The following is an 18028-nucleotide window of genomic DNA, read 5'->3' on the forward strand; positions in this document are numbered from 1 at the left end:
AACTCTTCAACCGCGCCACTAACAGTGGATGAACACAGAAAATCTCGGTACGAGTTTTAAAAATCAACTGTGAAACGGGTGCGAGAACTGGAAAAAGTATCAAGTAAAGTTAGTTATCCTCATACAACCCATATTCTTATTTTAATTTACGAGAGAATGCATAGTCAAGAGAAGAATAACAGCGAGGCTAAGATTCGCTGACTAGTAGGGTTTCATACGAAGCTCAAATTTCCCACCAATTGACGCTCCCCTCCCCCCTTCCACTTTCCTTCCCCTTCCCTCCCCTCCCTGGTACAGACAACACTGACCGTGACCGTGAGGGACCTGACTCTTATTTGGCGCTCTCTAGCACCCGCTTACAAAGTCATATTTTGGAAAGAGATTGTTTAAGGTTTTCAATGTGCTTTTATTCCTCACTTTGTTGTTACAGATTTTGCTCTACAAATTTCAAACTACTTTATCTGCAATTTTGAATCATGTCAGTTCTGCGCCATGTTCACTCGGGCTTCACACACTGTTTGATGGGAATCTTGATCCCAAGAGGCAATCGGATCGTGGTTGTTACTTTGCAGGCCAAACCATTACCGCAACCGCAGTTATGTTTGCTCTATGGTAGAAAAAAAAAAAGAGGAAAAAATATGAAGCGCACTCATGGAAAGAAATTATACAGAAGGGACCAATGTTAACTGTTTTTATGAAATATGGGGACCGGGGGGATCTTGGAGGACTTTGGTTGTGTCCAAATAACATTCACTTGATTCCCCCATAACACCTTACAACATCTTTATGCCCCACCCCTTTTACCATTGACAGTTAATTGGCAGTCTATTTTCTTGAGTCCCCCTTTATACTTTCTTGGCGATAACTCATTCTCCATAAAAATCATGTGATCTCCCTCAAAATTCAAAATTACCACAAAGGAGATAAATAATGAAAAGTTTCTGAGACTTCTGTCGCTAATATACTGTGCCAATACTTTTCAAATATTTTGACCGCAATCTTCACGGCGTAGTCACAACTTGTGCAAAATATATAGCTTTAGCTTATAATACACTGACAGTGTCACTAAAACCAAGTAAAGAAGATTCTATATCGTGAAGCAAAATATCTTACTTCAATTTTCGAGTATTCATTACGAAAAAGTCACAAAAACATTTATAAAGAGAACTTTGTTACTAACCACAAAAAAACAAGTGAAGAACTCTCCGAGTTTTGGAGCGCAACGTTTACCAAGCGCACAGCAGTAGTTATCTTGACATTCAGCCTCGGAACTGCACCTCTATGAAAATGCAAGATGGCGTAAATAAAAACAAATACGCCTCGGACTGAGAAGATCAGCTAAAATAAATACTTTTCTTATTTCTCTAATGTTGAATTTGCCTTGGGAGGACAACACTCCCAGCATCAATTCCATCAAGAGATACTTGATGACAAGGAAGATCAAATTGCTTGTGAAAAGGCATGGGAACACAGATTCCGCGTGTCCAAAGGTAACCCTTTGAATGAAGCCCATCCTTACGGGAAATTCTTCTCTCGGTATTGGATAATTGAAGAAAATGAATTTGAGAATCGAGGCATCGTAGGAAGCAGTGCCATTACTGAGTAGGGGAGGGTGGGTATAGTTTAGGGCTGAAACAATGCCGGTGGCTCAGGGTTCTATGTGGATGTGGGGTGTATTTTCATCGTAGGAAGCAGTGCCATTACTGAGTAGGGGTGGGTGGGTATAGTTTAGGGCTGAAACAATGCCGGTGGCTCAGGGTTCTATGTGGATGTGGGGTGTATTTTCATCGTAGGAAGCAGTGCCATTACTGAGTAGGGGTGGGTGGGTATAGTTTAGGGCTGAAACAATGCCGGTGGCTCAGGGTTCTATGTGGATGTGGGGTGTATGTTCAGAACGTTCATCATACTTTTCAGTAAAATTGGTGGATATTACCCTTTTGCTCTCTCACTCGACCTCCCTCACCCCCTTCCCCTCCCCCTTATAGTATTTTGGTTCTCTAAGCGCGGAAAAAAATTGAGATTCTTACGTTAAAAAGAAATCGTTTTTTCCTCATTGGTTCGTCAGCAGACTGGTTATCCAGATCAACCTCTTCCACCTCAATGTCCATTCCTTCCGGCATGCACTGTTTAACAGGAATAACCTGTCCATTGTAGATTATATTCTTGGTCAACGCACAGGACAAACCGGCTTGGCAGCCACAGTCTCCTCCGCCCTGAAATGAAAAACCGCATATTGACGTCATCTTTGATCACTGCTGAACAGAGAGACAACGACATGGAATGTATTTGTTTTATATGAAAAAAACCAAAATGCTGTAAACGGTGACGTAATCTATGCTTTTGTCCTCCAATAAATCATAAGTAAGAATCAATCAAAACAACTTATCATATTATCATATAATAAATTCTAATCTCTCTTTCCTAAAAATAATTTTGATCTATCAGTCCACCGGGGCACCTTTTCCTTTAAACCTTCTCGTAATATCCTCTTGACGCTGAGACCGAGTATTTCTTTCTTTTCTATCATATTACAGAATGTGATTCTTCTCTTACTGATACTTTTAGCCACCCAAACAGTCTGAGAACCACAAGCATCATTCAGTCACCTACCGGAGCAATGTTGCAAGCGGCCAGTTTGGGAAGATTACTGCATCCCTAGAGAAAGGTAGAAAAGATATCTTGACTTTAAAAACTGTTCCACGAGAGACTGCCTTGTGCCAACTTCTAAGGCTGTGTTATCATGGAGAATGTAGATCTAAACACTAAAAAACCAACCTCGATTATTGTTTTCAATTCTTTTTCTTGTATCAGATAAGTTCTTTCTTAATTATCACTTCTATTTCTGACGCATACATCCATTTAATCCAAGAGGAGAGAATTGGAATCGTTGAAACATCGGAAAAAACATAAAAAAATTCATTTCTAGTAACACACAAAAAAAATTAAACTCCAATAACGCCTTAATAGATTGTTTCAAAACTTTCCGCTCGCTGAAGGAAAGAAAGTGCCTGTCGCTTAATGGAAAAACTTTGTGGAAAGCAAATAAATCATCTTTATGAGGAAAAAGGCTTGAAATCATTTCTTAAGTTGTTGTGAAACTCACCAAAGCAGCCGTAGCGCAAAGACTCAGAATGACGAGAATCTTCATGACTTCAATGAAACGACTAACAGAAACTCTCAGATCCCACTGAACTTTTGGTGAAGTTGAGTGCTGTGATCTGCTGTGTCAGCTGTTTTATAGTTTTGAGGCGCAGAGGCTGAGTAGCAGCTTTTACAATATTACTAACAATGTGAGAGTCTTTAAACAAATCTTTCAAACGAAAACTGTATTTGTGAAATCAAAATTTGCTTAGCTGTTTGTTGAAAGGAATAAAGAAAACAGAACCCATTCTGAAATATTTTTGATGTGCTCTTTTTTTGAGAAGAATAAACAATTTCCGCTCTGAATGTTAATTGCCACGGCAAATTTATCAAACGCAATTACATTTCAGTTATATCCTTGCCTTATATTTTTATGGTGAATACAATTGTAGAAATGATGCTAAAGAAACCATTTGTTATGGGGAGAAATTCAAATTGGCATGCATGTTTCTCAGAACGCGCTTCAATTATCCCTTGTTGGGGAAAATGAGGAATTATTCTGACCCAAACTTCTGAAAAATGGTTATTCGACGATTTGTTAATGCTTCTACTACGACAAATAACTACGTTTACAGTCTATGTCTACAAACACAGCTTAACTAACATGGTTGCATTAAATTGTTGCTGCTTTAAGAGAATAAGTCATACACCGTGAAGTATCTATTACAGGTTTAAGAAGTCTTAGAACAAAGGCTAACTGTGTGTTATTTTGTCAGTCAAAGCTTCCTTTTTTGGCGATGAAAAAAGGCTGGTAAAACAAACAAAACAAACAGTATTTCTTACTCTGTTTGCAGCACGATAAAGTATGTACTCGCAAGAGCATCGAATGATAAACGTTTCTTTAATTCAAATATAGCACCAGACTTGTACTGTCACTTAGATAGCTAACATAGCAATCTTTTGTTGATCTTGTTTTAATTTCAAGACAACGTACGATTGGAAAATAGTTTTTCTTCAAAGGTCGTTGGAACATTTGACAATTTTGTACTTATGTGTAATTACACAGAGTTTTCCTTGGCCTTCGGCATAAGATGGCTGGATACACACGCCTAAATTCGTTTCGTCGTGGTTTCTCACCCATCTGAGGAACTGGTTTCCAAGTGAGCACAGTGGCTTAGATCGTTCTGAAAATTTGTCATACGAAAAACAATTGAATTCATTTAATAGAACTTAACTCAGAGCTCCCTCCGAATATAATCCAGTGTAATTTCGTTACTGATAAAAACAAACGTTAAACTCTGCGGCTTCATAGTTTTGAACACCGCTGGATTTAATTAGTTAAGAATCATTCAGTAGTGAGGCCACGCTCCCAAGTTGAGAAAAATTTATTGGGAATTCTCCGAGACCCTCCCCAAAAACTGTTTAACGGGATTTTCCCATATTAATCAAAGAGAGATAAAGAAAAAAAATCGCTCATATATTCTGTTTGTCATAGTTGTGTATCTCCGTGAAAAAACGCTTTTTTCCATAACAATTGCTTTTTGGACTTCCTTTTTTAGATCAGAAGATCAGCAGTAAGTATGCTTTTCTTCAATCTAGTCTGAAAGGAAAAAAATTGGCGAAAAAAATCTCTCACGTATTCCGTAATTAACTTCGTTCCTAATTAGTCAAAAATATTTTTCGGGGGCGGAAAGGCCGTGCAGCTACACTACCCAATCAAAAAATGCGCGGTCATCCACATGGGATTGGTAGGAAGAAGCGCTCCATTCAAATCATGAATTTTCATCAATTGAAATTTGGGGACGAACTGTGACGACAACTTAACGTTTCTACCAAATGTTTTCCCTTCAAAGTCATAAGCTTCTCATCTTATTCGAAAAATTGAGAAACGACTTTGCATTGTCTCGAGGAACAAACGAAAGCACGGTATGTTCCTTTCGACAGTTTTAAAAGCGTATTAAAAAGTTTGTGAAGTAATCGTAGGAAAAAGCTGACTAAGGCCACGTGAAAATGTGCAAGTATGCTTCGCGTCGAAGCTATCGGTCAAGAATCTTTTGATTTTGTTTGTAGTAACTTGTGGTGTGTACACAAGTTAAACGGCAGTTTACCTTTAAATTTTTTTTTAGGCAAATTCAAAGTAATGGATGTCATTATGAAGCTTTGTCACCCTTAAGCTATTACATTGAAATTGAGTTGTGTTGTGTCGTGTTGCTTTCATCACTTGCAGGTTTTTGAGAAATAATGTCAGGCAAATTATCGCCCTTTTAGAACAAAGAATTGAAGGATTTTATATCAGAGGCAGATCCGGGGTAGGGGCTGAGGGAGTTGTAAACCTCCCTCTTCCCTTTGAGCAGCATTTCTTTCTTGTTATTTAGTTTGATTTTTCCTAAAAATATAAATGAAAGGATTTTTTTACGAAATTGTTTCACTTCCACCGGACCCCCTTAAGAGCTCGCGCCAGAGGCACAGGCGGTCACTCGCGTGCCACACCACTGGCGTTTAAGATTACTTCAATAGTGTACAACTGAGTAGAACAAGTAAAAATCTGGTGTACGACTACGTGATGAAAACTCTGGAATAATTTCCTCTGTTTCATTCATATTCGACACCTAACCTAAAATGTAAGTCTCTGATAGGCTGTTCTTCTTCCTCTTTATGAATTTTTTATTTTGGAGATTGGTGTCATGGCAATGAAAGATAACCTCATAAGTTGCAATTTAGAACGAAGTTTGTTTTAGCTTTATCGTCCGCTTTGGAGAAGATTTAATGAACAGTTCTCAGAACTGTGGGACAATTTCCTACGTGCACAGGAATTGTTCAATTTTTCCCCTTGCTTGGCTGAATGATAACAAATGATCGACTTTCAATCTTATGCCGCAAGTCAGTGAACTGTTCGAAGTAAAGAGTCTGTTAACTGAATTCAACAAGTAATTTCCAGATTTTTCTCGAAGAATTTCTTTATTCCTTTCACTGAAATGATTCTAAGCGTTACATGGTTAGTTTTGTCTTCTCCTCGGCTGATTACTTTGTCTCGGTCAAGAGACTGGTACGAGTTACATGCACTGCCTCAGGGCGACCTTGATAGCAGTCAGACGGATGGTAACGGAGGCTGTTTCGGTACAAATGAGACCGTCACGGCAACCACACTTGTGCAAGTGCTGAAAAAAATCAATCACATAATATTATTGGTTATAGTTACTGTAATGAAATGATAATGAAACGATAATGAAAATAATTAAAATGACAAATATGGATAATGACATGATTTCGAGTGCAGTTTGGTGTGAATAAGTGCGAGTAAATTTTTCAAAGAGGAAAACATTGCACGGTACCGTAAGGTAAGTGCAATTTGTAGTCTGAAAAATTTACAAACGTTCTCTTTTACATTAAGTTGCACGACTAATCATGGCATTACTTACTAATAATTTAAAAGAAAAAATCCTCACATTAAGTCAAGAAAAACGAAGTTTTGACAGCACACGCGCACTATTTGTAATATACATCGTTTTACAAATACATGGTAAAATACACTCGTTTTCAGCCAATCAGAGGCGCGTATTTTTTTGGTTTGTTTTTTCGTTTTCATTATGGTTATGAATACAGGGATGATGATATAGATAATTTTGATAATGATGGTGGCACTGCTTATAATTATGAGTCTGATGATAATAATAATGATAATAAGAACAATACCGATAGTAATAATGATAAGGCTCTTGACTCTGCTCATAATGATATTAATAATAATAATAATAATAATAATGATAATAATAGTTCTAATAATACTAATAATAATGGCGGACGCTAATTATAATAATAATTACGATCAAAAGGATAACTGCGCAAATAAGGATAGCGATAGCAATATTGTTAATGATACCCCACCGATGTTATTGCCTTTATTACGACTGGACTACAAGAAATAATGTAAACCTTCATGCTTCAACTAACCGTTAAATAGCATGTGAAGTACTGTGAGGCGTGAGTAGTCCAGTGGTCAGTACGCTAGACTCTGGGTCAGATGGCCCGGGTTCAAGTCCTGGCTGGGGCTTGACGTTGTGTCCTTTAAGCAAGACGCTTCACTCACATTGCCTCGTCTTCTCGGATAGGACGTAAAGCCGGAGGTCCCGTGTCCTTCACCTATCAATGAGTTAATTTCGGCAGGGGACGTTAAAGAACCCACATCCTATGCAACACAAAAATCTTACAGACCTAGAGGCAGAAGCTTTGGTGGCGGAATTAGAGCGGTGGGACGTTCAACTGAAAATTTCTCTTAGCCATTAAAGTGATTAATTGTAGTGTACAAACATTATTACCATAAATATTTATCAACACCATGAAGAATAGGAAATGTGTTTTGAGCTCACCTCTCTGCTACAGGCTGCAAGTTCAGGAAGATTTGAGCATCCCTGAAAGAAACACACGCATCTTAATTGGCTCTTCAAAGAGCGTTCGCAAAACGCGTGATTTGGTTAGGGATGAGCCACGTACAGCAAAATCATTGCTTGACTTTCGATTAAGGGGTCAGCGGAAGAACAGATGGGGTGGGGGTCTTTCGACTTAGTCGGTTTCTCTAAACGTCTTGAGTACTGTTTTGGGTGGCTTACCGAAGTTTTTTACAATCGAAAATATTAAAAAAAAAAAATACATGAATCATTAATTTTTTACTAACTTTGATAACTATATCTTTTACGCTAAGAATGAAAGAAAAAGCAGATAAAGACATGAAGATAACTTGCCATTAGAAAAAAAGAAACGTCCTCAATAGGCATTGATACTTTGAAAAAGTGTACTGCACACTTAACTACTACCACGGTTTTCAGTAACTGGCTTAAAAAACCTAAGGTGATACAAAGGTTATCGTGCAAAGGACTTGTCGTCCAAGTATACAGGCGGATGTGTCTGTGCTGTAGAGATGAATACTTCCTTACAATTTTATTTTTTTTAGTCTTACGACACATGATAAAATAATACTATTATGCGTGGATATGATGGAAATCCCTTGTCTGGCATCAAGGGTTCCACTCGCATGCGTTTCGATCATGACCCTTGCGGTGTATGCGTACAAACAGTTGAAAAAAACCATTATCATATTGAAAATGTTCGTTTACGTAAGATGTTTAAAAGTACTCTCGCATTTTTTTTAATAATATCTGTGAAAATACTGTACTTCAATAGTGAAGTATAAGGAACAACGTTTCATTTGAAACGTCCCGTTAGAGTGTGAACTTTATCCCAGTTGTGTACTTTAGGCTCTTTTAGTTAAACGAAAGAAACATGATGACTGCCATACTAATTTTGAGCTTGAGCATTTCACTTGCTTTGGTGAGCCTTGAGGGATTTAAGACACATGTTGCTACTCAACATCATCTTTTATTTCAATTTTAGACACGCACCGCTAAAACTGAGTTTAATTCTATCAAACCGGAACAGAGTATTTGCTGGCAAAAAGGCGTGTTTTCTTCTTAATTAAATCTTTAAATAATACATTATCAAATACTTCACAGAACTTCTTTTATTTCATACCACGCGCTCATTCAAGGAAAACTGGAAACAAAGACAAAACATACATCTTTTTAAACTTGTGAGCAAACTTGGAAAGCAGATATGAGTCTTGTTCTGTTCTGTTTGTTGTTGTCGTTGTTTGTACTCATGGAGTAAAAGGTCCGATTCCAATTACTCCACACATTTCATGTACATGTTGTTCTTTTCTTTTTCTTCAGGGATGTTGAGAACTTCCTGAACTTTCAGTTTGTAACAAACCGGTGAGTAAACACCTTAATTAGATTATTTTATTGTTCAATGCCTTAAAATGCTGTCTTTAAGAAGTCTGGTAACTCAAATTTTCTATAACATTTCTACCACATATATGCTTCGAATACTTTTCATGAGGAGACTTATACATATGGTGCACGATCCTCGCAGTAGATATTCGCTATTGCTTAAATAGCGCTCTCTACTGCGAGGATCGTGCACCATATGTATCTAATACCGCAGTTCAAAATATATGAACTTCATATATTTCATTGTATAATGGTCAGCGGTATAATGGCGGTCGGACGTGTGTTTGGCGTCCCCGTACTTTTGCTAAATTTGTTCTGCTTTCTGTCAAACCCTGGTCAAAACTCAGGTTGGAACCGCTTTCTAAGCGACTCAGCTTTCCAGCTGAGAATTTTTGTGTCTCCTAGAGAAAATTTTGCACCGAAATTGCAGCCTTTCCCGACGTGTGAGCTCGTCCGCCATTTTGTCTCTGCTCCACGTGGTGGAAGATATCTTGGCTCGAGGACATACTACTATGCCAACTCCGACACAAGTTTTCAACAAAGTCGTCTCCTTAGAAGCGGCGATGTTTCCCTCAATCCTGGTCCGAGCTCCACTCCTCCAAAGTGCCCTGTTTGTTTGAAGACCGTCGCTTGCAACCACAGAGCCGTGATTTGTGACCAGTGTGAAAAATGGTGCCATATCCAATGCGGCAACATCAAGCCAAACGATTACAAAAACTTACAACGCCTGACAACCTTCGAGTGGTCTTGTCCTCGCTGCCAACAATCCACTGAGATTACTGCAAATATCTCCCGAAATGAATCCCCACTTACAACTACTACCTCGAATGTAAACGACACCAAGCTTACAGAATCCCAGGAAGATCCTTTTCTCGTGCTTAAACAAACAGTTGGCGATAAGAACCTTAAGATTGGTCATCTCAACATCAATGGCCTTATAAACAAGCTGAGTGAGGTCCAGCACCTCTTGTATGAGATCAAGTTTGACCTTCTTGGTATTACTGAGACCCACCTTAACTCAAGTGTGTCAGACGATTGGATCAGAATTTCTGGATATAAATTTGTGAGAAGGGATCGTGGTTCCTGTGGAGGTGGTGTTCTGATATATTTTAAAGAATATCTTACTGTATACCCTTCTGTTTCTTGGGAAAGACCAAATTTAGAAGCATCATGGCTGAACATTATTATTATTAGTTGATCCAATACCAGATTCCCCAAACTAACATCATAAGAATTGTATGGCAGAAGGTAAGGAAAATTACTAAACATGATCTTAGGGCTAAAAGAGTTTAAAGGTATTTAAACTGAACATCACCATGAGATCTCAATCCTTCCTTGTTGGCTGTGTCTACAGACCACCCGATGACTCCTCCTTTTCCGACTCTTTCAGAGACCTGATTTCTAATATCTGGCTGAAAAGAAAAAATGTAATACTTGTTGGCGACTTCAACTCTGATATGTTGCACAAACCTAACAATAAGGAATCCGAATATGGAAAACGCCTACGAGGGATTCTATGTAGCTGTGGACTAAAGAACATTATCAACAGCCCAACCCGTATTACTGTCACCTCCAAGTCACTTATTGACCTCGTGATCACTAGTCAACCCTCAAAAATCCAAACCTCTGGCTCCATCGACCTGGGTATCTCTGACCACAACCTAATATTCGCAGTCTTCAAAGTTACAAGAGGTAATGCAAAACCCAAAGTTATCCCAACCAGGAATTATAAATCACTTGACACAAGGCAACTTAGAAGTGACTTCAACCCAAACTCGTGACATAAATTCGTGACATATCTCCAGACCTTTTGGCAATAGTAACATTCGTGCAACACTAAGCTTTAGACATGAAAGAAATATGTTGTTATCATTTGGTGCATATAGCTGGTGGAACATCCCTTGATCTTATCAATCAATTAAACGCAACTCAAACTGTAACAATTCACGACTTATGCTCGTGCCTTTCACGTGCTCGAGGCTCGTCTGGTGTATTTCATGACCTTCCTTTATTTTTGTTTTAGACTGGTTTACAATCCAAAGAGGAACAGAGTCACTAGCTATGTGTGATGCTATGGTTAACCCAATTATTTCAATTAAATCCCCCCTACCTTAAATAATCCATTGAACAAAAAACGTTTCTTCTTCATGGGAGCCACGGCACCTTCCCCGTCAAGATCGACTGTTTCCACTTCTATCTCCATCCCTTCTGGCATGCACTGTTTGACGTCGGTCATTTGTCCTTGGTAGATCAACTTTTTGGTCAGAACACAGTACAGACCGGTTTGACAGCTGCAGTCTGCATCCTGGTACAAGAATCACGTGACGTAGGTGTAACTAATACGTTATGAACTGAGACACACACAGAGAGACACCTGCACTAACAGCCTCGAGGACCACAATGCTTTGCAACACAACAGTCTTTATAGACCTTGAGGCAGAAGCTTTTGGTGGCGGAATAAGAGCGGTGGGACGGGCTGTAATGCTCCCCTCCCTTGTTTTACGACAATCTGGGAGGAAAAGCCACTTCACGTTATATTTTAGCTTTTAATCTAGGTTCTTAAAAGTAGTGGCGAGAGTTTTCTGAACCAATCACCAGGTGAAATTTAAGCAGAATTAAGGAATCCCGCATTTCTTTCGACGCTTAATTGAAAATATCTCTAAGCCATCAAAGTGGCTACAAGCATTATTACCACAAATATTTATCAACACCATGAAGAATAAGAAAAGTGTTTTGGGCTCACCTCTCTGTTACAGGCTGCAAGTTCAGGAAGATTTGAGCATCCCTGAAAGAAACACACGCATCTAAATTAGCTCTTCAAAGAACGTTCACAAAACGCGTGATTTGGTTAGGGATAAGAGTTAGTGATTCTCTTCATTCTACTGAGAGGGAAAAGATGGAATATTAAAAGAAATAAAACGTTTCAACTTTTGGAATCTCACCAGACTAACAGTGGCACAGAGGCTCAGAAAAATGAAGATCTTCATGGTTTGAGTTTGAGTGAATGGAACTTGAATCGCTCACGACGATGTAGAGGCTATGATCTTGATGAAACAAATTGTGACTAGAGGCCCTCGCGCCCTGATCTTAAAGTTTCCGAGAAAAATGTTGAAGTGGTATGTTTTGCAATTTATCTCCAGGAGTACAAAATGAGGCTAAGTATTTCAAACAGCGTGTTTAAACGAAAATGAAACGAAGCTTGTTCAACTGCGTGTAGAGTAAAGCACTTTAGGAGACACCACTCAGTGTGTTAGTGTTGGATAATTTTGTATGTTAGCAGAAAGGAGCTCTTAACAGTGCAAAGTTGTTCAGCTGCAATGCCAACTTAATCATGTCTGATTTGTGCTAAGTCCTCCTGGCTTTTAGCCGCCAAAGCGCTGTGTCGAAAGGTTTTGCTTAGGGTTGAGCCACGTACAGCAAAACCATTGGTCGACTTTCGATTAAGGGGTCAGCGGAAGAACAGATTGGGTGGGGGTCTTTCTTATTCTTAAGCACAAATATCTACCTCGATTTAGTCGGTTTCTCTAAATGTCTTGAGTACTCTTTTGGAGGGCTTACCGAAGTTTTTTACAATCGAAAATCTTAAAAAAAAATTACACTAATCATTAATTTTTTACTAACTTTGATAACTATATCTTTTACGCTAAGAATGAAAGAAAAAGCAGATAAAGACAAGAAGATAACTTGCCATTAGAAAAAGAGAAACGTCCTCAATATGCATTGATACTTTGAAAAAGTGTACTGCATACTTACTACTTCCACGGATTTCAGTAAATGGCTTAAACAACCTAAGGCGATACAAAGGTTATTGTGCAAAGGACTTGTCGTCCAAGTATACAGGCGGATGTGTCTGTGCTGTAGAGATGAATACTTCCTTACAACTTTATTTTTTTTAGTCTTACGACACATGAAATAATGCTATTATGCGTGGATATGATGGAAGTCCTTTGTCTTGCATCAAGGGTTCAATTCGCATGCGTTTCGATCATGACCCTTGAAGTTTTTTACAATCGAAGATCTTAAAAGAAAAAAAAAATACATGAATCATTAATTTTTTAATAATTTTGATAACTATATCTTTTACACTAAGAATTAACGAAAAAAGCAGATAAAGACATAAAGATAACTTGCCATTACAAAAAAAGAAACGACCTCGATATGGATGGATACTTTGAGTTATGTCTTGTAACGTCGTGCCAGGTGACACCACAATAGAGTGAATCTTTTAGAGACGAAGGTTATACCAGTTTCGTGTCATTATTAGCGACTGGCAAAGGAAAAGAAAATCGATGCGTATCTAAGTTAGAAAAGAACAAAGAAGAAGAACGAAGTACAAACTTCCTAAGAATTTATTTAGCTGGGAGGTTACCCCTTCATAAGCTCGCTCCTCATATGACAAAGCGGATGGCAATTAAGTTCATTTTGAATTTATAATTCACCGGATGAGAATTTTTATTCTGCTCTCGTCACTCCTTTTCTGTGGCCAGGAAGGAGAATGCAGTTGCCAGAATGGTCTTTCCTGCGTTCTCACCAAGGATGTGATAGAACACGGAATCGAGAATCCCGTTAAACAATGCATGCCGGGAGATATGGATATCGAAGTGGAGACGATCGACCTTGATAACCAGGCAGCAGATGCACCCATGAGGGTCAGGCGCTGGCTTTACTTCAACGTAAGTTTGAAAGTTTGTTGGAATGATTGAAAATGTTTGAGGACCGATAACTTTTCTGTTGATGGTCATACTATTGAGAGAATGGGGAAAATACGGCTTTAAGGATACTAGTCATATCAGTGATCTATGCTCCAAGCCTCGAGTTTAAAAGTAGGGGTCCTCGTGCGGCTACACAATTTGATTCCCTGTAATGCTAAACTTTACAGGTCTTCACTTTACAGGTCAATTTACAGGTCTTCAATTCTGCCCTATCTAACCTACTGTCATCTAGTATGGCACTTTTGTACTTAGGGCGGTGTACAAAACTAGATCAGCGTCCTATCAAGAACTGCTAAGTCGCGCCAAACTACCGACTTTGTACAATCGGCGCCTACAAGACATTGCCTCTTTGATGTTTAAAGTTAAGCACAGTCTCGTACCCGAGAATATTTCTGACTTCTTTAATATAAAGAACACTCAGTATAATTTGCGGAACAGTGACTTCGAACTGCCAAGATTCGAAACTGTAAGATTTGGTAGCAATTCTATTGAATATATGGGACCTCTCATCTAGTCGAAGTTACCAAGACACCTAAGAACGATAGAAACTCTAAATTCGTTCAAGAAGAACATAAGAAAAGTCGACCTTTCAACTCTCGTTGAGATTTAAAACTTAACTAAATAACTTTATAATCTTTTTAATTATCTACTGTAAATAACTATTATCTTCATATGTAAATGTATTTGACTTTTAAATTTTTTAGTGTCCCCCTTAGCTTATAGTTAAAAACATAGACACTTAAATAAAGTTTTTCATTCATTCATTCATTCATTCATTCATTCATTCATTCATTCATTCGTTAGGTAGTTGACAAAACGTAAAGAAACTCAAACTTAGGCTTCTATATATTTCAAAGAAAATTATTTTTTCGTCATGAATTAGAGATGCCTCACCGTAGAAGATTACATTTACAATAGATGCTGTGCCTTTAACAAGCGATGTATTCCTAAACTCAAGAAATACTTCACCTGCATTTTGACGGTAAGCCATTAATAGCTTTTTTTCTTGGTCAGATATTTATAAAGTTTCTCTCATCTTTCCAAAATTGACCTTAAGCTTCCTTAAGCTTTTGGTGTAATAACATTTTCCTTTTTATTTATTCTTTAGGACGTACACAAGTGCGCCTACGCAGATGGACTAGAATGTAAGGAGACAGCCTACCTCACGCTTCCTATCACAGGAACGAGGCTCTCTCTGAGGCAGTAATGGATGCTTAAAATGGCGCTTAGCTTGAGTTATAAAAGCGAAAACAAAGATTGAAAAACTCCAGATGCAGTTTCCAAATTAAATGTGTTAAACCTTAAAACCAAACTTGAATGTTTTCTTTCAAATGTTGGCGTGAACTGCGGTTTGAATTAAAGAGCAAGTGGTGTAATTTGCGTTTCTGGCAGAAACGCAAAATCGACTTTATCCTTTTGCCGTCTTTGGTTATTTAATATCAAACCCAAAACAGGCAAGGCTAACTTTATTCATTGAAATGGCAACCTCAATTCTCTTTTAATCTTGGGTTTCAGTAGAGAAATTTGCTGGATTCCTTGTTTTCTCCATATCACATATCAAAATAATTTTTAAAGGGAAGAAGACGCAGTTTGATAACTGCTATGCACTAATGTGACTGAGCTGCTTTGCTACACAAGCCCATGCCATGATCATGCACATTTTTATATATGGGGATGTGTGATTGTAACTCATTTAAATATTAAAATTACTTGCTGCAAAATCCTTAATACTACATAGGACCGTTTCGTTTTCGAGGGATAGCCTTACATATCATTAATACTAGTGTTACCTGAACATCTACATTTGAAATTTTTTTTATAAACAAATAATATTTTCAAAGCAAATTGTTCCACAACATCTGTGACAACTTACCAAAGATTTGACGAAAACCTTACCTTATGGGTTATGTCAACAAGACGGTATTGTTTCTTAGTATATCTTCAACAAATTTGATTATAAACAGTAACAACAAGAAAAAAAATTATTTCTATTTCGCAAGGTATATTTAAAGTCAATTTCTTTTAAGGTAAAATCTGAGTTTTCCAAGCTGATTGAAGTGCACTCTTCTCTTTTTTTTGTCAACGCAGCTAACACAGCTTACAGAGTCAAGCGTTTCCTGGGAATTCTTACGATAACTAGAGCGCAGCCTAGGAAGGGGTTGTCTTACTTTGCTGAGAACGAGATGAAGGAGATTTCTAGAAACGGGTGTCAACGACAAATTGAAGTTTACCTCTCGAACGAACCAAAAAGCCCATGAACAGATCCTTATGTAAAGGAATCCGCATGCAGTTGAGTTCGAAAAGCAGTTTTATTAGTAACTATTTCTTAATTTTTTTAATAAGCCAGAGGTGTCAATCTGACGTTGACTGCGCCCCAAATTTCTGCTGTCCGATTCTGGCCCAGCGGTCAATTCCGAAAATCCCAGAAGACGGCGCCTGTAACCTCAAGGTACTAAATAGAAGGCCAAGGGTTTAATTTATAAGTAACATTTTTAACTTAGTCATCCTTGGGTATTTTCAATTTCTTTTTCTCAGGATTTGCATCGATATGGCTGTATGGATGGATTGGTGTGTCAGAACACCACAGATATCACAATTTTCCCACCCTTTAAGTTTCCTCTTGTGCAGTGTGTCAAGATGTAACCACGGATATTTACCTAACACAGGAAACATAGACATAAAGGGCTGTAGCAGCTTGAGCAAGTAAAAGAAAAATAAAACGGTGCTTTGCCATGTTTCTCTCTATTTCACGTTCCTCACACCAATACTGACTTGTCCTCAGTCTTCCCTGAAGGAAGCCTGGGCAACCTGCCCTCCCGTCGTACTCTTCGTTACGTACAACTGTTATTTGTCCCCAGCTCTCTCGCACTTTTTGAGGTAACCATTTTTTTTATGCCATCGCAAGACTTTTTGTCTCCATTTTCGCCTTTCCTTGAAATGTTTATTCCTTCTCGCACCTAAAATTTAAACTTCTTTATTTCTTTTTCTTCTGCGCCAATATTTGATTTTCAGTCACCATGCGCGCCATCCTTTCATTACGCATTAAATCTTTCCCTTACTGGGGTGGGTATCTGAATTCACCGTTCTGAAGAATTTCCGAACCGAAGAAAAGTTATTTCACTTGATACATTCTTTGGGGTTTTGTCCATTGTTTTATTAGTATCTTCACTACATCTCAATGTATATTCGGTAGAGCTTCAACGACCCGTTTGTCCTTGTGTAATCTAATATATCCTTCTAATTTCATTTATACGGAACATACTTTAACTGTTACCTAAGTTTGAAGACTTTTTTTCAGAAGGCGAGTTTGTGTGAGTTTCTGTGCGTGTATGTATACAGGTGTGTTACTCATAACACTAACATGACGCTAAAACTAGCGCAGGTAGTATTCTCCTTGTTTCTCATAGTTATTGGTTAAACTTAAAATGTAAATGGCAATTTAGGGCTTGTACTGCGGAAAGTAACATGAATATTATCAAATTTGCATTCTATAATAATCCAAGTGCATAGAAACAAAAATATGTGAGCTAAATCTCTTTGAAAGTTTATAAATTTCTGCTTAGATCTAATTAGATCTAATTTTGAAAAGATTCTAAAATTAAATTATAACCGTTAAGGAAATAGCTTAGTTAAAATTTCTAATAATATCTTTTTGGATCTATCTAAATACTAGTTCAAAAAGCAGTGTAAATAAGGTAAAAATAAAATAAAATAAAGTTGTTGCTAAATATCGTCACAGTAAATAAGGCGCGGGTTTTCATTCTTCATTCAGTCAGACCAAGAAGAGCCAAGAACCTGAAAAAAAAGGTACAGCAACTTTGTTTGACAATGAAACTAAAAAATGCAAATGATATAATGTTACCTTCCGCCGTCTTTCCGCCAACTGAGAGTAAAAAGCAGGTTCACCAATATTAGGGCCGATTATACTAAGAAACTAATTCGCAGCTTAGCTAAGTCGCGAACTCATCGTGTAAACATTACACTGCCAGTTTTGAGGCCTCTTCTGCAAAATAGGGGTTTTGAGAACGTCTTGAATAAGCCGCGGCTTTGATGAGATGCGAAACTACTCGTATAAATGGCATCGCAGCTCATTGGCGGCTTACGCAAGACGCGACCTTACAATGCGAAAGCGCAATATTTTCCCGCGGTTGGGCATTTTTCCCGTGCTCTTGACCTCACACATGTTCATAAGACCTAAGATATGAACCCCTCATACGAACATTTCGCGGTTTACGTAAGCCGCGATCTTATAATTGGTCCAGTTTCCGTCTTACACAAGCCGTGGATTATTATCCTCGTTTCAGAGGCCCTACTGATACAAATATAAACATTTCTTTCAAAGACCTTTTCAGGGAGCGTTTATTCTACAATTTTTCGGAACGTACATGTTATAATGATTATCTTTTAACAGGTATTAGAAACGCCAGTTTATATAAATTGTACTTTTTGCGT

At 38.0% G+C, this 18028-nt stretch overlaps 2 protein-coding genes and 1 pseudogene across 3 annotated transcripts in view; 1 reads left to right on the top strand and 2 right to left on the bottom strand.

The window, feature by feature from the left end:
• LOC148731732 (uncharacterized) overlaps positions 1-18028 on the bottom strand; it is a 152897-nt pseudogene that overhangs the window by 128538 nt on the left and 6331 nt on the right. Inside the window, exons 6-7 of the transcript XR_016001508.1 lie at positions 11608-17371; positions 10975-11169 (exon numbers count right to left, since the gene is read on the bottom strand). The product of XR_016001508.1 is annotated as an uncharacterized LOC148731732 (transcript). The remainder of the gene's footprint in view (positions 1-10974; positions 11170-11607; positions 17372-18028) is intronic.
• Positions 1-18028, top strand: part of LOC148731738 (FYVE, RhoGEF and PH domain-containing protein 4-like) — an 89940-nt gene that overhangs the window by 49351 nt on the left and 22561 nt on the right. The window lies entirely within an intron of this gene.
• Positions 389-3271, bottom strand: LOC148731741 (uncharacterized). The gene is made up of 5 exons (XM_088762034.1): positions 3104-3271; positions 2611-2655; positions 2028-2213; positions 1181-1279; positions 389-607 (listed from the first exon to the last, which is right to left on the bottom strand). The coding sequence occupies exons 1-5, from the start codon at positions 3146-3148 to the stop codon at positions 497-499; spliced, it is 486 nt and encodes a 161-aa protein (XP_088618160.1). The 5' UTR covers positions 3149-3271; the 3' UTR covers positions 389-496.

Source organism: Stylophora pistillata, chromosome 5, assembly GCF_964205215.1.
Source record: "Stylophora pistillata chromosome 5, jaStyPist1.2, whole genome shotgun sequence".
Lineage (NCBI taxonomy): Eukaryota > Metazoa > Cnidaria > Anthozoa > Scleractinia > Pocilloporidae > Stylophora > Stylophora pistillata.